General features: G+C 36.5%; 1 protein-coding gene across 1 annotated transcript in view; it reads left to right on the top strand.

Annotated features, from left to right (window-relative positions):
- LOC110202710 (ankyrin repeat and sterile alpha motif domain-containing protein 1B-like) overlaps window positions 1-25,529 on the top strand; it is a 262,667-nt gene extending 237,138 nt beyond the window's left edge. The window contains exons 4-5 of the mRNA XM_020978977.2: window positions 21,363-21,955; window positions 25,425-25,529. Coding sequence (XP_020834636.2) covers window positions 21,363-21,955; window positions 25,425-25,529 — 698 coding nt within the window. The remainder of the gene's footprint in view (window positions 1-21,362; window positions 21,956-25,424) is intronic.
- Window positions 25,530-27,411: the final 1,882 nt, after the last annotated feature.

Here is a 27,411-nt window from a genome sequence, read left to right as displayed (position 1 = left end):
GCAGCAGTGCCCAGGGGAGAAAGTGCCTCCCCTGAAACCATCAATCAATCAGTCAACCAATCATCAGGCCTTTATTAAGTGGCTGCTATGTAGCAGGCACCTTGCTAAACCCTGGTGACAGATCCAGCAGCTACTGGTTCCTTGGAAAGAGTACTGATATTGGGGTCGGAGAATCTGTCTGGGTATTGCAGTTTAACTAATCACTACTTCTGTGACCCTGGACAAATCAATTAATATCTCTGGCCCTCATTTTCCTTCTCTTCAAAATAAGGAATTTGAATCAAATAATCTCTAATTCTCTTCTAGCTCTGGAGTGATGGTTTGTGATCCTGTGAATTCACATGTAAATTTTAGCCTTCAGGAATTATCCAGACCCCTAAGAGGGAAGTTGGCTTGTTCATGGTCACATAGCTAGGATGTGCCAGAGTCAGTAATGCAACCAAGGTCTTCCTGATTCAGAGAAGAGTCCTTTCTCCACTACAGCATGATGGAGGATGCTAAAAGACCTGAAGAGATAAGACTACCAAAAACTAAAAAATATAATTAAATGCAGTAAGCATATATTGAGTGTTTAGTGTGGTGAAAGTACTGGCCTGCATACATGTACATAAGGAAATACAATGATAAAAATTTTCCTTACCTTGGGGCAGCTAGGTGGTGCAGTGGATAGAGCAGCGGCCCTGAAGTCAGGAGTACCTGAGTTCAAATCTGGCCTCAGACACATAACCCTCCCTAGCTGTGTGACTCTGGGCAAGTCACTTAACCCTAATTGCCTCACTAAATAACTAAATTGGGTAAAAAAATTTAAAAAAAAATTTTCCTTACCTTTAAAGAGCTTATATTCTAGAAAGAAAACTCTCCTTATGATTTTGGAAGTATGCTAATTCGGCTCTTCATTGATATGATTTGATGGTATATTTTATTGAAATACATCATTGTTTTTTGTTGGGGGTGGATTTTATTTTTTTAACATTCATTTTGAATTCCAAATTCTCTCCCTTACCCTTTTCCCTTCCCACCCACGGAGAAGGCAAATCATATGATGCTCTTGGGGTATACAGGGTGTTCATGGAAAACTAGCACCTCCGGTGTGAGTGTTTGCTGCACCCTTTTCAGGGCTGCTCCTCTCCTTTGATGTCCAATTGGCCCTCACCTCTCACCTGTGGCTCCAAGGAGCTTTAGCACATGCAGTAGCCACAGTCTGATAAACTGTCTCAGCAAATGGGCTAAACCAGGTTGAGGGTAACCAACAGGCCTCAGACCTTTTGGTGAATTGGGGGAGTGGTCTACCCAAGCATGTGAAGACTTCCCCTGGCGTAATGGGTGGATAAGAACAATTTATTCAGTGACCATGAAGGTGGCTGAAACAGATGCTCTTAGAGCTTAGATATCAAAGACACCAAGGTCATCCACTATAACTCCCATGTCTGGTCATCTTGACTTTTATCTTGCCACTGGACTTCAATAACTCTGAGAGAGAGAGAGAGAGAGAGAGAGAAGAGAGAGAGAGAGAGAGAGAGAGAGAGAGAGAAGAGAGAGAGAGAGAGAGAGAGAGGCTAACAACTTTCAGGAACTCTATCTCATTTAAATCCAGTTCAAGCATGAGTTAAGACGTCACCCCATGATGTCATTTGTCCTTTTCAAAAATGAAGGGAAAACAGCAATATATGACAGCCATTATACATGTGAAATGTGAAGTCATGCAACACATTTTTCCATATTAACCCTGCTGAACCCCCCCCCACACACACACACAAAATAAAGTGGAAAAAAATATGCTGCAGTCTGCACTCCATTCACCAGTTCTCTCTCTGGAGTTGGAAAACATTTTTCATTGAGAGTTCTTTGGAGTTGTGGTGGAATATTGTACTGATCAGAGTTAAGTCTTTCACCTTTGATTATCTTTACAATAGTAATGTTACTATATTATTACTCATTTTGACCTAAGAAACTGAGAGTGAGCTTTGTGTCCCATCTATTTTTACAGGCACTAGTAATGAAAGAAAGAAGATATTTCTTAGCCCTCTCTTTCTATAGTTGTTCATTCTTAGGTATTCTATCTCATAAAATTGATTGGGGGAGTATTTAATTTTGGAGATCCTGGAGGTATGGCTACACATAAGCTGCACCTAAACTTGCTTCCCTAGAGCTCTGCACAATGTGACAGCGTTTTTAGGCAAAGCACTTTCCAAAGATATCTTCAAAGACTTTTGGAAATGTTATTGACAAGTATGCAGAGGTGTTAGCTTTGAAATTCCCAGAGATTGAGCCTTCTCACACAAACTCTGCAGGGGTAATAGCGTGTGAAAAGAGAAGACACAAAGCATTAGGACTCTTTTTGTCAATCCTAAATGGTTTTATAATGTTTCATGCTAGGTACCCAGAATGCAATGACCAAAAAAAAAATAAAGGCCCTGTCCCAGCTGTCAGGTGTGGAGGGGAATGCAGACAACAAGTAGAGTAATTTCAAAAGGGATTCCTCACCAATGACTTTGCACCCCTATATCACTGGTGCACGTACACAGACACATGCAGAGGTATTATGCTACAACACACTTTACATCTTTTGTATTTAGTTTGAATATGCCTCTCATATATACATATATATAATATATATATATATATATATATATACACACACACACACACACACACACACATATATAATATATATATATATACACACACACACACACATATAATATATATATATATATATATATATATATATACAAAAAAGTAGATGTCTCTGTCAATAGAATGTAAGTTCCTTGAAAGTGTTCATGGTTTCCACTTTTATCTTTGTATCTCCAATATTTAGCACGGTGCTTAATAAATGCTTGTTGATTCATGGATTGATACAGTGTACACAGCATGAAAGCAAAAGTGTGAAATCCAATGGGAATGTGTATGTGTACACACACATATACAAACACAGACACACTATACATACATAATATTAAGCAATTTCAAAAGGCAGAGAGCATGAGAGGGGTAGAATGATCAATAAAGGCTTCCTGTAAGAGGCCGTAAGGATTTGGAACAGATTTTCCTGCTTTGAAGGAAACTGGAAAAGGTCTATTTCAGAGTGCTGAGACATTTAGCTTTTTGAAAAGCTAATTGCAGTCATATCTGCTATCTTTGAAATTTGCTGCAATTAGGTTCCTTCTTATACAGGTGGTAGCCTGGGGCAAAGATGTGTGAAGAAAGATTATTGGAATTATGGAAATATGTTTTTTCAAGGCAACTTTAATGCCTTTTTGAAATGCTAATGACAACTCTGTATAGCTATCAGATTGGAATATTTGCTGTAGATTAAGTAGTTAGGGCTAATTTGATTATTCACTTCTGTATTTAGGGTATATATCCAAGAAAGGAAAAGTATGAAATCAAGTGGAGACAAGATATAGAAACAGCTTTAACTGCAGGCCTTGTCCCAATTCGGTCTCATGGGATAGCCCTCTTCCCCACCTCAAAAAGAGAGACAGAAACAAACAGAAAATATACTGACATTACATTTTTTAAAAATTAATACTTAATTTTTAAAAATTAACATAAAACTATTGTCTTCCCCTTTCACCTCCCCCCACACACACCTTGCCCCCAATTGGAGGAAAAACTATTTCTTTTTATTTAAGTGAGCCTTTCAGGGTAAAAAAAAAAGATATTTAAATAATCTGTCAAGGCATATAACCCTCCCCCAAAATATTTGCCTTTATTATATTTCATCATCATATCACAGGTAAAAGAAACTTCTGAGGTGATCTAATCTAGTCCTTTCATTTTAAAGACAAGGAACTTGAGATTCAGAATGGTTAAGTTAATTACCCAAAATTACACAGGTAGCAAGTAGCATATCTGAAATTCAAAACCAGACCCTCTGCCTCCTAATCCACTTCTCTTTCCACTGTGCCATGTTCATTCTGGTTTTTGGAAAATATTATAACAGCATAACAAGTATCCTCCAGCTACACCCTACCAGGAACAGCTATATATGCTCTTCAGTATTCTAAGGGATTTATGGAGTGTCTTTCTCTCTACTACCATTGCCTCAAGCCTCCATTGGGTGTGTCACCCCCATTGTTAAGTACCAGTGACTGGAATCCAAGTTCCTCTTAACGTCATCTTAATCTCTTAATCTCATATTAGCTTTTACAAAAGTACATTTACTTGAAAGATTTAGAAAGAACAGTTATATAAACCTATTTCCCAATGTCATGGGGGCATATATTTTCCTATCATTCCTCAATCTTTGGGTGTAGCAGTCTCAATATTTAGTTCATTTCTTATGCATTGGTCTCACAGATGTAAATTGACTGCTGTATGAGCCATTTTCTCAGCCTCTGGTGGTCTGGACTCAGAGGTTACTTCTACAGATTCTAACTTTCTCTTCAGGGAATCAATGTTATGCTGGCTGCATGCCTAGACTCTAGTACATTGGTACATGAAGACACCTCCAGACCTTTTATTCTCAACAAAGTTTGAGGCTCTATTCCCTCCTTCTGAAATGGAAAAGAACAATCACAGAAGCCAAGGACCAAGGGCTATGTCTCAGGGTCATATGACCTCAAAGGAGAGAAGACCCCAAAGTTTCTCAGGCCTTTTTGAAGATGCTAGCTACCAGATCTGGCTAAATGGCCTATCCAAAGAGGCTTCTCCCAACTGTGCGGTTAATAAATTGGGCCTGATCACTAAACATTTCTACATGTTCCACAGTCATTCTAAGACATTTATTTCTATTACATGTCATCATGACTCCTGCAGAAATAGGCTTTTCAGCTTCTCCATTTGAGGAAGTTACCTCAGCCAAGAAGGCTGATGGGATCTGGGCATGTGCCAGACCCTGGTTACAATAGAGTCATAGATTTAAAGTTAGAGAGAACCTTAGAGACCATCTGGGCCAATCCATTCCTCTTCCACATGAAGAAACTAGAGTCTAGAGAGGTTGAGGGTCTCAGCCAGGGTCATACATGTACAAAGTGGTAGGACTGGGATTTGAACCTCTACTCTCTGATTCTTTCTGATGTGCTATTAAAAGCAAGAACAGGCATAGCCAGAATTGTTTTTTTTTAAGTGATTTAATTATTTAAAATTTAGATATACAATTTTGGCTACTTTTATATCATTTTAAAGGAGCAGGAATGCCATCTGTGGCAGTAAGGAATATTACATTTTGTTTTATTCACCAATGAGTCCTCTTTCTTGCAGTTATGTCTACATCTGCTGGCAGTCTAGATGTCCACTGATAGAGATTCTTAAAGAGAGAAAGCATTTAGTTGCAGTTTTACAATGCCAGCAAAATATATATATATACACATATGTACACACACACACATACATACATACATACATACACACATATTTACATACACACACACATAAATACAAAGTACTTTGAGAGAAGGAAGGTCTACCACCTGGAGAAATGAAAAAAGGTTTCTTATAGAAAGTGGTGCTTAATTAAATAACTAGATCTTTCCTTTTGAGAAGGCTTGAGGTGTATAAACACCACGGATAAAATGAAGGTTTTGTTAATAGGAAAAGTTCTAATAATTGAGGAGATGTGAGGTGGTTCAGTGAATAGGACCCTGGACTTAGAGTCAGAAAAGATGAGCTCAAATCCAGCCTCATGTTCTCACTAGCTATAAAACTCTGGATAAGGCACCTAACTTCCATCTCCCTCAGTTTCTTCGACTGTAAAAGGGCAATGATAATTGCATCTACTTCTGAGGGTTGTTGTGAGGATAAAATGAATTAATATGTGTAAAGTGCTTTACCAACCTTAACATGCTATAAAAATGCTATTATTGTTGTTGTTATTACAGACTGCATGATGAAATAGAGACACATTACAAAAAAGAAAGTAATAATAAAATACCACAATCACATTTAAATAATTTATACCATTAAAGCTCATCTCATGATTATCATTCCCCAAACTCATCATTATGAGTTCTCTCTTTATTGATGGATGAAGATTAGAACCTATCCACGCCAAAAAGCACAGGCTGGGAAGTAAGAGGACCAGAATGGACATCCTATCTCTGACATAAAACTGGGGAAAGGATCCTACCTCATACTCATGTGGAATACTCTGCCTCCTCATCTCTACCTTAGTTTCCCTGGCTTCCTTCAGGTCCTAACTAAAATCTTACCATTTAAGAAAGCATTTCTCCATTTCCCTTAATTCTAGTGCCTTCCCTCTGTTGATTATTTCCATTTTGGCTTGTTTGAATATAGTTATTTTATGTTGTCTTTTTCATTAGATCATGAGCTTCTTGAGAGCAGGGACTGTTTTTACTTTTCTTTGTATCTTCAAAACTTAGTATAGTGCCTAACAGATACATAGTAGGCTGTTTATAAATGTGTATTGACTAGCTGAAGCAAGTTACCCCATCTGTTTTTTGCCTGTGAAATGAGGGAGTTGAAACTGGTAGCATCTGAAGTCCCTTCCAACCCTACCTATGTAATCCCATGGTCTCTCTCTCTGGGTATCACTTTTCTCATCTGTAAAATGAGCATCTTGAACTCATTGGCCTTCCAGGTCCCTCTCAGAACTTTATTCACTCTTGGTTCTCATCCTGTTTGCTTCTGTCTTTATCTTTTCACAAATCGCTGTGGAGGGATCTAGCATGATGAAAGTTTATCTCTGGATTGTTAATATTTTGCAAATACTCATGAAATGCTCAAGTTATCACTCTCTCTTGATATATGATCAGCGATTACCTTCTCTGGTCATTTTTGTCCTTGATGATGCCATGTAAAGAAGTCTTTTTTTTTTGTAATATACTATAGCCTACTATACCTATTGTAAATCTTTCTAATGTCCATTAGATATAGGTCCCATGCAATTATAATACTTCTGAGGTAGTTTGGTTCCTGATTTATAATGATGAAACATCTTTGGCGACTAAAAGATGGGCTTTGGCAGCAACTTAAGATTATTGAAAATGCTACATAACTTTCTAAAGGTGATCTGGCTTGGTATCCTCCTTCTATACAATTCTGAGCCAAGTTGATTGTCCATTGGCAGTACCTGTCCAAAGTAGGCCTGGAAAAAATAAGAAAACCAAAAATTCCTTAAGGAATACAGGCTGAAAATCTCTTGACTTGGTTAATGCCTTTCAGCCTGACACTCCATATAGCAGCTACTCTACATGCATTTCTTTAGCAAGTTTTAGAGATTGGGTTAAAAGTGCTTTACTTCAGAATTATCTCTTAATGTGCCACTACTGATATCATCTAATCTCAGGCTCTTGGCTTGGCTTGTAATGTCTTCCAAAGAATCACAGTAGCTAAAGAGAAAGACAGATAAGAAAACTGATGTGAGACCCTGCTTTCTAATCATAATCTTTTTTCCTCTCTTACGTTCAATGACATTTTCATACAAAAATAATAACATTCTTCTGATCTAGACCTCTGGGCAGAACTTTCAGTGGGAATATCTCATTGTTGGTTTTTGTTTGTTTGTTTTTTGTAGTCTTAAAATAGTGAATAAATGTGAAGTGACCCTCTTGAGCTAATGGAAATGCATAAATTGAGGCAGTTGGTGGTGCTGTGGATAGAGCACTGAGCCTAGTGAAAGGAAGACCTGAGTTCAAATGTGGTCTCAGACACTAGCTGTATGACTCTATGCAAGTCATTGTAACCTCTGTTTGCTCCCATTTCCTCAACTATAAAGTAGAGATAGTCATACCACTTACTTCACAAGGTTGTTATGAGGATGAAATGAGACAATATATTTCAAAATCATTCACCACATTGCCTGCCACACAGATACTATGTAAATGCTTATGAATCTTCTTTCCGCTCTGTTTCCCTTCTCCTCAATTGTGCTTAACAGTTGTGTGGTCCTGGGCAACTCATTTAATTTCTCATAGCCTCAGTTTCATCATATATAAAATGGTGATAATTATATTTGCACTAGCTACTTCATAGGACCTTATTGACCTAAAGTATTACAGAACTCTGAGTTTCTATTGTGGGAGCTATCGAGGAATTCCAGCCTGTTTTCCTCTAATTAAAAGAGAATATTGTATAGATTTAAGCAACAGTTATTAATATGTAAAAATCTTGAGGTATTGAGTTCAGGGTTAATCACTGACTTTAGCAAATGAAAATATGAATCAGTCTCAGGCCTTGGAAGAGCTCAAAAGGGATTTGAGAAGCAAGTAAGAGAAATAGAGGAAAAACTGGGAAAAGAAATGAGAGTGATGCAAGAAAATCATGAAAAACTAGTCAACAGCTTGCTAAAGGAGACCCCAAAAAATACTGAAGAAAATAATACCTTAAAAAATAGCCTAACCCAAATGGCAAAAGAGGTGCAAAAAGCCAATGAGGAGAAGAATGCCCTAAAAAACAAAATTGGCCAAATGGAAAAGGAAGTCCAAAAGATTACTGAAGAAAATACTTCCTTAAAAATTACAATAGAGCAATTGGAAGCTAGTGACTTTTTGAGAAATCAAGACACTGTGAAACAAATCCAAAAGAATGAAAAAATAGAAGACAATGTGAAATATCTCATTGGAAAAACAACTAACCTGGAAAATAGATCTAGGAGAGAGAATTTAAAAATTATTGGACTATCTGAAAGCCATGACCAAAAAAGAGCCTAGACATCATCTTTCAAGAAATTATCAAGGAAAACTGTCCTGATATTTTAGAACCAGAGGGCAAAATAGAAATTGAAAGAATCCACTGATAACCTCCTGAAAGAGATCCCCAAAGGAAAACTCCTAGGAATATTGTAGCCAAATTCCAGAGTTCCCAGGTCAAGGAGAAAATATTACAAGCAGCCAGAAACAATTCAGGATAACACAAGATTTAGCAGCTTCTACATTAAGGACTGGAAGTGGAATATAATATTCTGGGGCAAAGGAGAGAGGATTACAACCAAGAATCACCTACCCAGCAAAACTGAGTATAATCCTTCATGGGAAAAAATGGTCTTTTAGTGAAATAGAGGACTTTCAAGCATTCTTGGTGAAAAGACCAGAGCTGAATAGAAAATTTGACTTTCAAATACAGGACTCAAGTGGAACATGAAGAGGTAAACAGGAAAGAGAAATCATAAGAGACTTACTAAGATTGAATTGTTTCCATTCCTGCATGGAAAGATGATATTTATAACTCATGAGACCTTTGTCAGTATTAGGGTAGTTGGAGAGGGGGAAATTATATGTATGTAGATAAATAGATAGATAGATAGATAGATAGATAGATAGATAGATAGATAGATAGATAGATAGATAGATAGAGGGCAGAGGGTGAGTTGAAGATTAAGGGGTCATATCTGGAGAATAAAATTAAGGGATGAGAGAGGATTATACTAGGAGAAGAAGAAAGGGAGAGGTAGAATGGGTAAATTACCTCTTAAAAAAAGAAAAGAAAAGAAAAGGGTCTTACAGTGGAGGGGAAACAGGGGAAGGTGAGAGGGAATGAGTGAATCTTATTCTCATAGGATTTGGCTTAAGGAGGAAATAACATACACATTCAATTGGGTATGGAAATCTGTCTTCCCACTGGAAAATAGGGGGAGAAGGGGACAAGAGAGCAGGGGGGGTGATAGAGAGGAGGGCAGATTGGGAAAGAGGTTAATGAGAAGCAAATACTTCTGAAGAGGGACAGGGTCAAAAGAAAGAATAGAATAAATGGGAGGGCAGGATAGGATTAAGGGAAATAGATTTAGTTTTTCACAACATGTCTACTAAGGAAGTGTTTTGCATAACTGCACATGTACAACCTATATTGAGTTGCTTGCCTTTTCAATGAGGGTAGGTGGGGAGGGAGGAAGGGAGAAAATTTGGAACTCAACACATAGCTCATGCAATCTTTAATGACTTTGAGATGTGTAATAGAGGCAACAGTCTATTGGATAGAATGCTCTACCTTGAAGATATGAAGACCACAATTTAAAGACTACTTCTGTCACTCTAGCTGTGTTACTCTGAGCAAGTTACTCCAACTCTGCATTCCTCTAACACTTTTCTGCTACCTTGTGGATGAGTTGGCTAGAGTGAATTCTAAAATCACATAACTTTAGAATTCAGTGGGGTATCTTTCTGCCAACTATTCAGTTTATATAACATTTGCTAATGTCAATTATTTGATTCTCCTGCTAATCTCTTTTTACACATATGTGACATATGTATTTAGTACATAAATAATAGATCTAAAATTGGAATGGTCCTCAGATGTCATCTAGTTAAAACCATTTTGCAAGTGAAAAAATTGAAGGCTAGAAAAGGGAAGTGGATTGTTTTGGTTGTGTAGTAGTTTAAGAGGCAAGATTTGCATCCTAATTTTTATTTAACAACTTACTTCAATCATCACTATTCATTCTTCTGTTTTGTAAGAAAAAATTATTCCAAATCAATAGAATTCTATCTTTTCTTTTTTTACCTCATTATGTATTACTTTTTTTGTAGCTTTTGAATAAGCTCAAAGATGACAAAAGCAATTTTATTAGATAAAAGTCGCAGTGATTGTTTAGCCTATGGGCATCTTGGAGATTGCCTTTCAATAAGTTTATAAATCACCATCTTAAATGTAAGAATGTACTACTGTATCAAGCAGTATGCCCAGATTTGTTTTGAAGAATTGCTTGCCAAAGTTTCTTCTAGCTCTAACATTCCATGAGTCCATAAGTGGTCAAATATATGTAAAATTCTTCTCAATTATGTATTTAAAGTGACTTTAAAATCTACAAACTAAAATTAACCATAACTGTGTTTCTTATTACTGTCACTACAATAATGTATTTACATTTGTTTGCTAGAGGAGACATTAAACCAAACTTTTATTCAATCCAGTTCTCAGTAATAAATCTTATGCAATATAAAAAACAACTTGTTATCATATTTGCTTCTTTGTTGCTACTTCTGAATTCCACCTCCTTTTAATGATACTCTGGAGTTTGAAAACTACATTTCTGAGTGAGTTGAGTATATAGTTCCTCTCTGTCAACTTCCTGTGTATTCAGTGATCCTTAAATTTGTCTTCTATCCTTTTCCATACCTCTAGAAATTTTCATATATGATTTCTTGAAAAATAGTGTTCATGCTGTTCCTTTACAAACATTATAAGATGATAATTTATCTGCTTCACTGAAGAATGTAAATGAGTGGAATAATGAGTGGAAGCTGAATGATATAAAGAGAAACTTAAGCTTAGTATAAGGGAAAACATCTTAAAAGTTAAAGATATTCAAAAGTAAAAGAGGCTATCTTTGGAGGTAGTAGATTTCCACTAACTGATGTTCTCAAGCAAAAACTTGATCGTCATTCATCAAGGATAATGTAGAAATATTTCTTGTTAAGATGTGGGTTGGATTAGGTGGCCCCTGAAGCCTATTCCTATTATGAGATTTTAGAAACTCCTAATTTATTCACCCAACCTTCCAGTCTAACTAGTTATGTGACTTTAGACAAAATTCAGCCTCTTCACCAATACAATGTAAAAGTTGGATTTGATGACTTGCATATCATCTGTTCATGTGGATTCCTTAATGATAGTGCTGGGAGAAGGGTTGGATTTTTTCTGCTTTAAGAATACTTATATTTTATTTATTCCTAACCCCACAAAACCACAAAACCACAAAAAGACACTCTGAAAGTAGGGAGGTGAAAGTCCTTTGAAATATTCCCTTAGAGGGCAGAGGCATGATGGTGGAAAAAAGTCAGGAAGTTGCCTTGATGTCTGCCCACTTTCCCTCAGAAATATTGTTAAATCAAGCCTATAAATGAGTTCTGGAGCAACAGGACCTGCAAAAGGATGGAGTGAAATAATTTTCCAGCTTAAGATAACTTAGAAGGACGTCAGGAAAGGTCTTTTTCACTTGGATAAAAGGGGAGCACAGCCTGACAGAGGCAATATCCAGACAAGCTAGCTGGAGGCTCTCAGCCATAGCCTAGATTAGCAACCAAGACCCCGAGGTCCTGGTGCAGCAGGCCAGCAGCACAATAGGCCAGTTGTGAGGCCTCCAGCCCCAGAAAACCCAGCAAAACAGGCATGATAAGACCAGGCCACCCCAGCACAATGGGCAAGCCATCAGCACATGAGCCTCTGGCACAGAAAGATAGTGGCCAGGCCTCTTGCCCCCAGCACTAGAACCTTAAAATAGTACTCCCTATGCCCCAGGAGCAGAGCTCAACTTTAAAAGTCACAAAATAAGCTAAAATGAACAACAACAACAACAACAAAGAACCCTGACTTATACAGCTACTATGGCTACAGGGAAGACCAAAACACAAACTCAGAAGAAGACAGCAATGTCAAAATGCCTATGGGAAAAGCCTCAAACAGGAATAGGAATTAGTCTCAAGCCACAAAAGCCTTCTTGGAAGAGCTCAAAAAGGATTTTAAAAATCACATAAGAGTAGTAGAAGAAAAAATGGGAAAATACATGAGAGTTATGCAAGAGAGAGTCAACAGCATGGAAAAGGAAGGACAAAAATTGACTGAAGAAAAAAAATTCCATAAAAAGTACAGTTGGCTAGATGGGGGAAAAAATTCACTGAAGAAAACAGCTCCTTAAAAAATAGAATTGGTCTAATGGAAAAGAAGGTACAAAAACTAACTGAAGAAAATAATTCCTTAAAAATTGGAATGGGGGGACAGAGCCAAGATGGTGGAGTAAAAGCAATGACTTACTTGAGCTCTCCCCCAAACCCTTCCAAATACCTGTAAAAAAATGGCTCTAAACAAATTCTAAAGTGGCAGAATCCACAAAAAGACAGAGTGAAACAAATTTCTAGCCCAAGACAACCTGGATGGTTGCTCAGAAAGGTATATCATGCCGGGAGGGAAGAGGAACACATTTTGGCCTGGGCAGGCAGGCAAAACAGGCCTCCATGAACCTGGAGCAGGCCTCAGAGGACTGAATTGTGGGCAGCTGTGGCGGTTTCCATACTTCTCAACCATTAAGGCCAAAGACAGCTTAGAAGGTCAATAGGAAAAGTCTGTGTCTGAGGTGAGAGAGAAGCTCAGTGCCAGCTCCAGTCCTCACTCATGGCCCCAGTTGGCAGCTACTTCCTGAGCTTCCAGCACACTGACTGAGGGGGAATCAAGTGGCTGATCAGAGGGAAATTGAAGGTATCTCTTTGCTGGTGCAGGATTCTCTTGCTTTGCCCGTGCTTGGATCTGGGTCACAGTTCTGGGTGGCAGTCCTGAGGCCAGGAGGAGCACTGGTTGTAGTGGTAAAGGAGAGGAAATCCTGCTCACTGTTCCAAGGCAAAAAAGAGTGCTTGTGCTCACTCATAGACCAGAGCACAGGCTAGGAAAAGAGTGAACACCTTGCCCTTGATCATAGCGCCTTGGAAGAATTGAAAATTTACAGGTCCCTAAAAGTATCTCTGAAAACAGCTGCACAAAACCCCTGAAGCTTGGGACAGTACATTCTCCACACTGGAAGCAGACCCCCTACCTTAAGAAAGAGTTTATAACTCAAGTAATTGGCTGGGATCATGGGCAAGCAGCACAAAAAGAGTCAGAACATAGAATCTTACTTTGGTGACAAAGAAAATCAAAACATACAACCAGAAAAAGACAACAAAGTCAAAGCTCCTACATCCAAAGCCTCCAAGAAAAAATATGAATTGGTCCCAGGCCATGGAAGATCTCAAAAAGGATTTTGAAAAGCAAGTAAGAGAAGTAGAGGAAAAACTGGGAAGAGAAATGAGAGTGATGCCAGAAAATCATGAAAAACAAGTCAACAGCTTGCTAAAGGAGACCCAAAAAAATACTGAAGAAAATAACACCTTAAAAAATAGCCTAACCCAAATGGCAAAAGAGGTGCAAAAAGCCAATGAGGAGAAGAATGCCCTAAAAAGAAAAATTGGCCAAATGGAAAAGGAAGTACAAAAGATTACTGAAGAAAATACTTCTTAAAAATTACAATAGAGCAATTGGAAGATAGTGACTTTATGAGAAATCAAGACACTGTAAAACAAATTCAAAAAAATTGAAAAAATAGAAAACAATGTGAAATATCTCATTGGTAAAACAGCTGACCTAGAATAAAGTAGATCCAGAAGAGAGAATTTAAAAATTATTGGACTATCTGAAAGCCATGATCAAAAAAAGAGCCTAGACATCATCTTTCAAGAAATTATCAAGGAAAACTGTCCTGATATTTTAGAACCAGAGGGCAAAATAGAAATTGAAAGAATCCACTGATAACCTCCTGAAAGAGATCCCCAAAGGAAAACTCCTAGGAATATTGTAGCCAAATTCCAGAGTTCCCAGGTCAAGGAGAAAATATTACAAGCAGCCAGAAACAATTCAGGATAACACAAGATTTAGCCGCTTCTACATTAAGGGACTGGAAGTCTTGGAATAGAATATTCTGTAGGGCAAAGGAGAGAGGATTACAACCAAGAATCACCTACCCAGCAAAACTGAGTTTAATTCTTCAGGGGAAAAAATGGATATTCAGTGAAATAGAGGACTTTCAAGCATTACTGATGAAAAGACCAGAGCTGAATAGAAAATTTGACTTTCAGATACAAGACTCAGGTGAAATATGAAGAGGTAAACAGGAAAGAGAAATTATAAGAGACTTATTAAGGTTGAACTGTTTACATTCTTCATGGAGAGATGATATTTGTAACTCATGAGTCCTTTGTCAGTATTAGAGTAGTTGGAAGGAAAACATCATATATGTATAAATATATATATATATATATATATATATATATATATATATATATATATATATACATATATATATGTATATAAATATATATGTATATATATGTATGTATGTATAGGAAGACACAGAGAGAGAGAGAGACAGAGAGAGAGATAAATAGAGGGCATAGGGTGAGTTGAAAATGAAGGGGTGATATCTGGAGAGTAAAATTAAGGAGTAAGAGAGGATTATACTGAGAGAAGGAGAAAGGGAGATGCAGAATGGGGTAAATTGTCTCACATAAAACAGACAAGAAAATGCTTTTACGGTGAAGGGGAAATGGGAAACTGAAAGGGAATGAGTGAATCTTATTCTCATTGGATTTGGCTTAAGGAGGGAATAACATACATACTCAATTGGGTATGGAAAGCTATCTTACCCTACAGGAAAATGGGGAAGGGGAGGGGACAAGAGAGCAAGAGGATGATAGAGGGGAGGGCAGATTGAGGGAGGGGGTAATCAGAAGCAAACACTTCTAAGGAGAGAGGGGTCAAAAGAGAGAATAGAATAAATGGGGGGCAGGACAGGATGAAGGGAAATATACTTAGTTTTTCACAGCATGACTACTGTGGAAGTATTTTGCATGACTACGCATGTATAACCTGTATCGAGTTGCTTGCCTTCTCAGTGAGGGTGGCTGAGGAGGGAGGAAGGGAGAAAATTTAGAATCCAAAGTTTTAAAAACAAAAGTTAAAAAAAAATTGTTTTTCACGTGCAACTGAGAAATAAGGCATACAGGAAATGGGGTCTAGAAATCTATCCTGCCCTACAGGAAAATTGAAGGGGATGGGAATAATAGAATGGGAGGGAGAGATAGAAGGGAGGGCATATTAGGGGAAGGGGTATTCAGAATGCATGCCATCTTGGGGTGGGGGAAGGGATGAGATGGGAAGAAAATTTGGAACTCAAAATCTTGTGGAAGTGAATGTTGAAAACAAAAATAAATAAATAAAAATTTTTTAAAAATTGGGATTGGGCAAGACTTTAAGAATCAGTCAACAAAATCAAAAGAATGGAAAAATAGAAGAAAATGTAAAATACCTCACTAGAAAAACAACTGACCTGGAAAATGGATCCAGGAGAATTAATTTAAGAATTATTGGACTACCTGAAAGCCATGATGAAAAAAAAAAAAGAGCCTGGACAGCATCTTTCAAGAAATTATCAAGGAAAACTGCCCTGATATCCTATAACCAGAGAATAAAACAGCAATTGAAAGAATCTACCAATCACCTCCTGAAAGAGATCCCAAAATGAAAACCCCAAGGAATATTGTAGCCAAATTCCAGAATTATCAGGTGAAGGAGAAAATACTGCAAGAAGAGGGAAAGAAACAATTTAAATACCATGGAACCACAGTCAAGATTATACAGCACTTAGCAGCTTCTACATTAAAGTGTCAGAGGGTTTGGAATATGATATTCTAGAAGGCACAGGAGCTTGAATTACAACCAAGAATGAACTACCCAGTGAAATTGAGCATAATCTTTCAGGGGGGGAAGTGGACATTCAATGAAATAGCAGAATTTCAATCATTCTTGATGAGAAGACCAGAGCTGAACAGAAAATTCAGTCTTTAAATGCAAGACTCAAGAGGAGCATAAAAAGGTAAACAAGAAAGAAAAACAACATGTTATTCAAAAAGGGTAAACTATTTGTATCCCTACATGGAAAGATGATACTTGTAACTATTGAGAACTGTATCTCTGTTAGGGCAGTTAGAAGGAGTATACATAGACAAAGGGTATAGGAATGTGTTGATGGATAATATAAAAAACTAAGGAGTTAAAAAAGGATTGTACTGGGAGAAGAGGAAAGGGGGAGGCAGAATAGGGTAAATTACATCACATGAAGAGGCACAAAAGACCTAATACAGTAGAAGGAAAGAAGGGAAGGAGTGAGCATTGTTTGAAACTTACTCTCATCAGATTTTGCTTAAAGAGGGAATAACATACACACTCAGTTGGGTGTAGAAATTTATCTTATCCTTTTGGGAAGTAAGAGAGGAAAAGGGAAAGAAAAGGGAGGAGAGGAATGATATAAGGAAGGGCAGAGGTAGGAGAGGGAAAGGGAATGAAAAGGGAAGGGGAACTGTTAGAAGGGAGGATAGATTGAGGGAGGCGATGGTCAGAAGCAAAACACTGGAGAGGCAGGACATGGTAAAAGGAGAAAGAAAAATATAAATGAGTGAAAAATAGGATGGAGGGAAATACACAGTTAATAATCATAACTGTGAATGTGAATGGAATGAACTCTCCCATAAAATGGAACTGGATAGCAAAATGGATTAAAAACCAGAATCCTAAAGTATGTTGCCTACAAGGAACACATTCGAAACAGAGAGTAAAGGTAAAGGGCTAAAGCAGAATATATTATGCTTTAGCTGAAGTAAAAAAAAAAGCAGGGATAGCAATCTTAATCACAGACAAAGCAAAAGTAAAAAAATAGATCTAATTACAAGAGATAAGGAAGGAAACTACATCTTGCTAAAAGGCACTGTAGTCAGTGAAGCAATATCAACACTTAACATATATGCACCAAGTGGTATAGCATTCAGATTCTTAGAGGAGAAGTTCGGGGAGTTACAGGAAGAAATAGCAAAACTTATACTAGTGGGGGACCTCAACCTCCCCCCTCAAAACTAGAGAAATCTAAATACAAAATAAACAGGAAGGAAATTAATGAGGTAAATAGAATTTTTGAAACATTAGATATGATAGACCTCTGGAGAAAATTGAAAGGGGATAGAAATGAATATATCTTTTTCTCAGTGGTACATGGCATCTACACAAAAATTGACCATGTATTAGGGAATAAAAACCCCACAATCCAATGCATAAAGGCAGAAATATTAAATGTACCCTTTTCAGGCCATGATGCAATAAAAATTACATGTACTAAAGGAACATAGAAAGATGGATTAAAAATTAATTGGAAACTCAATAATCTATTCCTAAAGAATGAATAGGTAAAACAACAAATCAAAGAAACAATCGATAATTTCATCATAGAAAATGACAATAATGAGACAACATACCAAAATTTATGGGATGCAGACAACGCAGTACTTAGGGGAAATTTTATATCTCTAACTGCTTACATGAATAAAATAGAAAAAGAAGAGATCAATGAATTGGGCATGCAACCAAAAAAGCTGGAAAAAGAACAAATTAAAAATTCCCAATTAAATGCCAAATTAGAAATTCTGGAACTGAAAGGAGAAATTAATGAAATTGGAAGTAAGAAAACTGTTGAATAAAGCTAAGAAGCAGCTTTATGGAAATAAATATTAAAATAGATAAACCTTTGGTTAATTTGATTAAATAAAAGAAGAAAATCAAATTACCAGTATCAAAAAATGAAAAGGGAGAATTCGCTACAAATGAAGATGAAATTAAAGCTATAATTGGGGTCTATTTTACCCAATTGTATGCCAATAAACCTAACAGTCTAAGAGAAATGGATGAATATTTACAAAAATATAAATTACCTGTATTAACAGAAGAGGAAATCAAATACTTAACCCCATTTTAGAAAAAGAAATTGAACAAGCCATCAATGAACTCCTTAAGAAAAAAATCTCCAGGGCCAGATAGATTTACAAATAAATTCCACTAAACATTTAAAGAACAATTAATGCCAGTGATGTATAAACAATTTGGAAAAATACAGGAAGAAAGAGTCCTACCAAATTCCTTTTATGACACAAATATGGTGCTGCTACCTAGACCAGGAAGAACCAAAATGGAAAAAGAAAATTATAGAACAATTTCCCTAATGAATATTGATGCGAAAATTTTAAATTAAATATTAGCAAAAGATATTATAGCAATTTATCACAAGCATAATATACTATGACCAGGTGGGATTTATACTAGGAATGCAGGGCTGGTTTAATATTAGGGAAACTGTCAACATAATTGATCATATCAATAATAAAACTAACAGAAATTATGTGATTGTCTCAATAGAGGCAGAAAATGCTTTTGACAAAATACAGCCCCTGTTCCTATTAAAAACACTAGAGAGCATGGAAATAAATTGAGTTTTCCTTAAAATGATAAGTACTATCTATCTAAACCATTAGCAGGCATTATATATAATGGGGTTAAGCTGGAAGCTTTCCCAGTAAGATCAGGGGTGAAGCAAGAAAGCCCATTATCACCTTTATTATTCAATATTGTCCTAGAAATGTTAGCTTTAGCAATAAATGAAGAAAAAGAATTTGAAGGAATTAGAATAGGCAATGAGGAGACAAAACTGTCATTCTTTGCAGATGATATGATGATGTACTTAGAGAATCCTAGAGAATCAACTGAAAAAGTACTTGAGATAATTATCAACATTAGCAGAGTCACGGGATATAAAATAAACCACATAAATCATCAGCATTTCTGTATGTTACTAAGAAAGCTCAGTAGCAACAGATAGATAAATTCCATTTAAAATAACTGTAGATAATATAAAATATTTGGGAGTCTATCTGCCACGACAAACTCAGGAACTACATGAACACAATTACAAAACATGTTTCACACAAATAAAATCAGATCTAAACAATTATAAAAATATCAGTTGCTTATGGGTAGGCTGAGCTAATATGATAAAAATGACAGTTCTGCCTAAATTAATTTACTTATTAAGTGCCATACCAGTCAAACAACCAAAAATCTGTTTTATAAAGCTAGAAAAAATAATAACAAAATTCATCTGCAAAAACAAAAGGTCAAGAATATCAAGGGAATTAATGAAAGAAAAATGCAAAGGAAGGTAGCCTAGCCATGCCAGATCTGAAACTATATTATAAAGTATATATGTATATATGTTACTTTGCCCACCATATTCTTTGGTACTGACTAGGAAATAGAGTGGTGGATAAGTGAAACAGGTTAGGTACACAAGACACAGTAAAGAAGATTATTGTAATCTACTGTTATATAAACTCAAAGACTCCAGCTTCTGGAATAAGAACTCACTATTTGATAAAACCTTCTGGGAAAACTGGAAATTAGTATGGCAGTAACTAGGCATAGACCGACATCTCACACCATATATCAAGACAAGTTCAAAATAGGTACATGATTTAGACATAAAGGGTGATACTATAAGCAAATTAGGAGAGCAAGGAAGAGTTTACCTATCAGATCTATGGAGAATGGAATAATTTATGACCAAACGAGATAGAGAACATTATGAAATGCAAAATGGATAGTTATGATTAAATTAAATGAAAAAGGTTTTGCACAAAGAAAACCAATGCAACTTAGATTAGAAGGAAAGCAGAAAACTTGGAAACAATTTTTACAGCCAGTGTTTCTGATAAAGGCCTCATTTCTCAAATATACAGAAAACTAAGTCAAACTTATGAGAATACAAGGCATGCTCCAACTGATAACTGGTCAAAGAATAGGAAGAGGGAGTTTTCAGATAAAGAAATTAAAGCTTTCTGTAGTCATATAAAAATACTCTAAATCACTATTGATTAGAGAAATGCAAATTAAAATCACTCCAAGGTACCACCTCACACCTATTGGATTAGCTAACATGACAGAAAAGGAAAATGATAAATGTTGGGGGAAATGTAGGAAAATTAGGGCACTGATGCATTGTTGGTGGTGATATGGGCTGATCCAACCATTCTGGAGAGAAATTTGGAACTATGCCCAAAGGGCTATGCAACGGTGCATACCCTTTGGTGCAGCAATATCACTACTAGGTCTGTATCCCAAAGAGATCATAAAAAAAGGAAAAGGACCCAAATGTATAGAAATAGTTCTTTTTGTGGTGGCAAAGAAATGGCAATTGAGGGGATGCCCATTGATTGGGGAATGGCTGAACAAGCTGTGGTATATGAATGTAATGGAATACTGTCATGCTATAAGAAATCATGGGCAGGTGAATTTCAGAAAAACCTGGAAAGACTTACATGAAGTACTACTGAGTGAAGTGAGCAGAACCAGTAGAGTATTGTGCACAGTAATAGCAACATTGTACAATAATCAGCTATGATAGACTTGGTTCTTCTTAGCAGTACAGTGATCCAAGACAGTTCCAAGAGACTCATTGGAAAATGCTGTCTACATCCAGAGAAAGAACTATGGAGTCTGAATGCAGATCGAAGCATACTATTTTCATTTTTTTTGTCTCTTTCTTTCCTGTGGTTTTTCCCTTTTGTTCTGATTCTTTTTTCAAAATATGACTAATGTGGAAATATATTTGAAGTGATTGTATGTATATATATATATATATATATATATATATATATATATATATATATATATATATATCCTATATTAAATTGCTTGCTATGTTGGGAAGAGGGGAAGAGGGAATGGAAGGAAGGAGGAAAAAATGAAAAATTCTATAAAAATGAACATTGAAAACTATCTTTACATGTAATTGGAAAAAAATTACTTTTAAGTGGAAAAAAGAGAAATATTCCCCTACTTTATTTTAGAAATCTTCCATTTATAAAAATGCATCATATGTACTACACATCAGAAGCAAATCCATGGCAAAGTAAGATAAGGCCACATAGAAATCAATCAGATATCACAACCCAAACTCCTAGAAATTAAGAATGGTAGAGCAATTATTATGAATGTTTTTGTTGACATTTACCAACAAAGTTGAAACAAACACAGAAACTGATTCCATTCTCCTCCTTTTGCAGATCCCTGTCAACAGGAAGACAATGACCCTCCAGAGGAACATGATCCTGGGCAATTTGCTGGCCTGCTCCATGGATCTTCTCCAGCCTGTGAGTCCCCTGATAATCCACTTCGTCTCTATAGCAAAGCAAACATGTGTGGAGGAGCACAGGAAGAAATTAGTTTGATGAATAATCCTCTCCATTATCAGCAGCCTCCACCAGGAAATAACCCAGGAGCTCCAGTAAAGAAAATTAAGCCCAAAGTGGTTAGTAGAACCATTTTTCACACAAAAAGCCGCGCATTAGAAAATCACACCCTTGTTGGCACAAGAACAGCAAGAAATGGAACAAGAAATGGGAATGGGGACCAGTGGGGTGTTAGCACAGGAGGATTCGTGGAGCGAGCCTGTACTCTGGGAAGGATACGGTCTTTGCCAAAGGCCCTTCTTGATTTGCACTTGTCCAAAAATGTTTCCAAATCTGATTCTGATCTCATTGCCTACCCATCCACTGAGAAAACTTCAAGGGTGAACTGGAGTGAATCCTCAACAACTGAACCCAGTTCTAAAGGGAATTCTGAGAGGACTCCTTCCTTCACTTCTGAATGGGAAGAAGTAAGTTGAATCTTTTTATTATTTATTAAACAAGACAGTGGAACTGGGTAGTTGGGGAAGGGACAGATTTTAAATGTCTAATATTTTTGGAAGTAAAAAGAAAATAGTATCTTCATCACAGAAGGCAAAAAGGATGGAAATGCTTTACTATTTTGCAACTAGCATCATAGATCAAACATAGTTACTTCCATAGAGAGAAGCCTTTTTATGACCATAGGAATTGACACCTACCTAACGATGTGGTGCAAAATTTAAAAAAAAATAACATATATATCATTTTATGAAGAAGTTTACACTTTATAAATCTCATTCCTCCAAGCAACCCCATGAGGTAGGTAGGACATGTTTTGATATGCTCATTCTATGTTCAGAGGCAGCTAGATGGTGCAGTGGACAGAGCTTTGGCCTTGGAGTCAGGAGGACCTGAGTTCAAATCTGGACCTCAGACACTTGACACTTACTAGCTGTGTGACCCTGGGCAAGTCACTTAACCCAACTGCCTCAGAAAGAAAGAAAGAAAGAAAGAAAGAAAGAAAGAAAGAAAGAAAGAAAGAAAGAAAGAAAGAAAGAAAGAAAGAAGAAAGAAAGAAAGAAAGAAAGAAAGAAAGAAAGAAAGAAAGAAAGAAAGAAAGAAAGAAAAGAAATCGAAGTTCATAAAGACCAAGAGAATTGCATGTGGTGAGAGATCCAGAAAAAAAAAAAGCTGGGCTCCAGCTCTGTTGGTTTCCAGGCCAGCACACTTTTTGTCACATGGTTACTCATGTGATCAGTCACCTTCCTATTGATCAACATTCCTGCTATTTTCATGCTTTCATCTAGTAGGTGACAAGTTTTCTTTTTCAATTTTCTGTATCTGTGTTCTCTGTCATTGGTTGTAAGATAGTGTGGTGTAGCAAGTCTGAGAGTCATCTTCAGAAAGTATCGAATTCAAGACCTGCCCTTGACATATGCTGACTGAGTGAACCTGGGCAAATCTCTCATTCTCTCAATTCTTCAGGCAATGCTGTAAGACAATGCCATCCAGCATGGGTACCAGCATTGGCAGTGAGTTCCCTATACTCATGAAATTTCTGGCCTTGTCCCTCCTTCCCAAATCAAACACTTACACCTGCCCGTGCACCTATAAAATCACCCGTTAGCACTTGGCTATTAGCAAAAGTTAGAGTTTAAAATTAGTCAGCCTTTTTGATGAGGACGTGTAGCCAACATTGTAAATTCAGTCCATTGTGTGGCAGAAATAAACTTTTTGTGTAGCCATAGACTGATTCATTATCATAATCTCACAAAAGGCATGTTATTGGTCATGAGTAGAGGTGAGAGTGTGTGAATATCTCACCCTAAATCGATAGTTTGATAGCAACTTTTTTTAAAAGCCTCCAGTTTCCCGAGGAATATGAATGGCCCCGTGCTATATAACATCTTTATTAATAATTTGTTTAAAGCCATAGATGGCAACCTTATCACATTTGGAAGAGACACAAACCTGGGAGCAGTAGTTATTACAATGAATAACAGAGTCAGGATGCAAAGTGGACAGGACAAAACATTGAGCTGAATCTAGTAATTTTAAGTTGAATGGGGATAAATAACAAACCTGATATTTGGTTTCCAGCATAGATTTTACAAGTATAAGATGGGGGTTATACTTAGACAGATTTTTTTCACTCCAAAAAAAAAAAGATATGGAGGGTTGACCGAACTGAAAACTCAACATACTATAATGGTGACATGGCATCCAGGAAAGCTAAGTCATTCTTAATCTGAATTAAGAAGAGCTTAGCTTATCAGGAATACAAAGGTGATAGACCTCTGTCTGGGCAGACCACATTCAGAGCACTGTGTTAATTTCTGGGCATTACAGTTTATGGTGAGTATTGATAAACTGGAGAACTTGCAGAGGAAATGAGTGAAGATAGTAGAAGGGCCTTGAGTTCATAATGTGTGAAGATCAGATGAAGGAAATAGGAATGTTTATCTTATAAAAGAGAAGATTTAGTGAGGACATTAAACCTATCTTCAAATATTCGAAAGGCAGTCTCCTGGAAACAAGATTGAACTTCTGCTTGGCCTCCAGGATAAAACTGGGAATAACAGTTGGAAGTTGCAAAGATGAAGTTTAAGGCTTGATTGTAGGGGAAAAAAATATGAAGAATTTGAGATACACAAAGTGGAATATGCTGCGTTGGTACATACTAGGTTCCTTCCTCATTAGAGGTCTTCAGGAAGTGGTTGAATAACCACTTGTTAGGGAAATACTGTGAATGAATTGTTTTTCATGTCTGGCTTGGATTGGATGGCTTCTGAGGTCCCTTCCAATACTGGGATTCTCTGTTTTGTTAATACTTCATATCTTACAGGGAAATAGCTAGAAACACTTGTTGCTACTAATGAGTCTATATCTATCTATCTATCTATCTATCTATCTATCTATCTATCTATCTGTCTGTCTGTCTGTCTGTCTGTCTGTCTGTCTGTCTCTATCTATCTATCTCCCCTGCCTGTCCATCTATCTATCTATCTATCTATCTATCTATCTATCTATCTATCTATCTATCTATCTATCTATCTATCTATCTATCTGTTTGTCTGTCTGTCTGTCTATCTATCTATCTGTCTATCTCTATGTGTCTATCTATCTGTTTGTCTGTCTGTCTGTCTATCTATCTATCTATCTATCTATCTGTTTGTCCGCCTGTCTCTATCTATCTATCTATCTGTCTATCTATCTATCTATCTATCTATCTATCTGTCTATCTGTCCACCTGTCTGTCTATCTATCTATCTATCTATCTATCTATCTATCTATCTATCTATCTATCATGTCTATGTATCTATCTATCTATCTACCTATCATCTATCTATCTATCTATCTATCTATCTATCTATCTATCTATCTATCTATCTATCTGTTTGTCTGTCTGTCTGTCTATCTATATCTATCTATCTATCTATCTATCTATCTATCTATCTATCATGTCTATGTATCTATCTATCTATCTACCTATCATCTATCTATCTATCTATCTATCTATCTATCTATCTATCTATCTATCTATCTATCTATCTATCTGTTTGTCTGTCTGTCTATCTATCTATCTATCTGTCTATCTATCTATCTATCTGTCTATCTGTCTGCCTGTCTGTCTATCTATCTATCTAATATGTGTGTGTGTTCAAATGAAAAATTACATAAAATCTTACCATCAATGTTTAAGCTAATTTCATGAAATCATGAAGGAGAAGATGACAGCTTCCACTTTCTACCCAAAACAGTGTCATTTCATCTGTAATAACAGGATGCGATATAACAGAGGCCTCTCTCTAAAGCTTTCCCTGTCCTGTAGGTTTTCTTGATTGTGGTATTGTTGCATTCACAATACTGAAAATGTTCTGCTTTTGTGTTTGGGGAATTATCAGGTGCAATGGAGACATTCAATGAATTCTTCTCACTGTTTTTGTTTTTTTATAGATTGATAAAATAATGAGCTCCATAGATGCTGGAATCCACAATGAGCTTGAAGAGATGAATGATGATATTACAAGTAAGGAAACCTTTCTCTTTAAGAATTATTGAAAGGAAAATGTGATTAAAAACAACACCTAAAATTATTGCTGACCTTTAGCTAATTAAGCTTAAATTGAAGGGGAAAATAGCATTTTGTATTCTGTTGTAATAACTGTACTGAAAATTCCCTTCACTTTTATAGATACCATACCCTAGTATGTTTTAGTTAAATTCAACAGTATCTAAACTTGTATTATGCTTACTGACAAGTGATAATTTGTAAGAATAATGCTTTAAATTTTTTAATCATGTTTTAATTTAATCCAGATTCTGTTGTATTGAGTCAGTCAACAAACTTTTATTGAGTTCTTACAAAGAGTGTTAGGTACTTGACCATGCGAGGAGCTGAGCCTTGTCCTTGGTTCTGAACGCTAAATGTAGTAGTCAGTTTTGTTATTTGATGAAATCCAATTCAATTCAATTCAATGAACATTTAATAAGCACTTCCTATGGGCAAAAAGTGCTAGGTTTTAGACACAAACACAAACAAAATATTGAAATATTAGTCAACATTCAGTCTATTTTTGAAAAATTGATGTGAGGATTGATAAAAGGAAAAGTTTCCTAACAGTTAGTGCTATCTAATAGTACAGATGAAAAATCCCCTGACACCAGTAAGATGGAGATGTTTGGGCATACTCTATTTTTCATTCAAAATGACAGTAACTAGAATCACGTTAGCAAAAGGATAATGTAATCCAAATATTACCTGTAATGGCATTTTACTGTAGAAATAAATGGCAAACTATTCACCAACATGAAAGTGAAACAAGTAGTTACTATGAAGGCATAATGGGACACCTAGGTGGTGCAGTGGATAGAGTTTAAGGCCTAGAGTCAGGAAGACCTGAATTAAAATTTGGCCTCTGACACTTACTAGCTGACCCTGGGCAAATCGCTTAATTATGTTTGCCTCAGTTTCCTCATTTGTAAAATGAGCTAGAAAAGGAAATGACAAACTTCTCCAGTATCTTTGCCAAGAGAATCCCAAATGGGGTCATGTCATGAAGAGTTAGGCATGACTGAACCATCTGAACAACAACAACATGAAAGTATAATACCTTATCAGAATAGCTAGCCATTATTCCAAAGAGCTACCTTGGAAAGTACTAGTCTCCTCCTCATTGGAGGTACTCATGGAAAAAGTGGATAACAATTTGTAGGCTATGTAATAAAAAGATATTCTTTCCCAGTTATAAATTGGAATAGATCATCACTGAATCCCTTACAACTCCAAAAAGTTTCCTTCTTTCAAATACTCCTTCCTTCGAAGACTTTGCTTATAATCACAGGATTAAAAAGGTGGAAGAAATATCTACCAGGGCAGGGTGGCCTCGAGGCTGCATGCAGCCCTCTAGATCCTCAAGTGCAGCCCTTTGCCTGAATCCAAACTTTGCCTGAATTCAAACACAGAACAAATTTGTTCTGTGAAGTTTGGATTCAGGCAAAGGGCTGCACTTGAGGATCTAGAGGGCCACATGTAGCACTGAGGCCACAGGTTCCCCACCCCTGATCTAGTCCAACACCCTCATTGTACCAATGATGAAACTTATGCTTAGGAAGGTAAAATAATTCATACTTCTTTGTGGTCAGTAATTATTAGTACATTTTGAAAAAATGAACAATAACAATATTCTTGGAAATAAACACAAAGATACAAACCCATGTAATTTTTGCTTCAAGCTCACTTATGAAAGTGCTTTGAAAATCGAAAGAATGTGGGTAATTATGTTCTTTTGTTTCAGCGTAAGTCATTGGGAGTTCTGGGTCTGTAGCTCCAGTTATTTCTTCTGATGCAGTAATTATGTTTTTCGTGTTTTGTTGATCTTAATTTCTTATTACTTCCTTTCACCAGTTAGTGGCACAGAGATATCCCTACTAATGATAGAGA

Source organism: Phascolarctos cinereus, unplaced genomic scaffold, assembly GCF_003287225.1.
Source record: "Phascolarctos cinereus isolate Bilbo 61053 unplaced genomic scaffold, phaCin_HiC Scaffold_1;HRSCAF=81, whole genome shotgun sequence".
Taxonomy (NCBI): Eukaryota; Metazoa; Chordata; class Mammalia; order Diprotodontia; family Phascolarctidae; genus Phascolarctos; species Phascolarctos cinereus.
The sequence above is the reverse complement of the archived record's forward strand: the minus strand, read 5'-3'. Positions and strand labels throughout refer to the sequence as shown.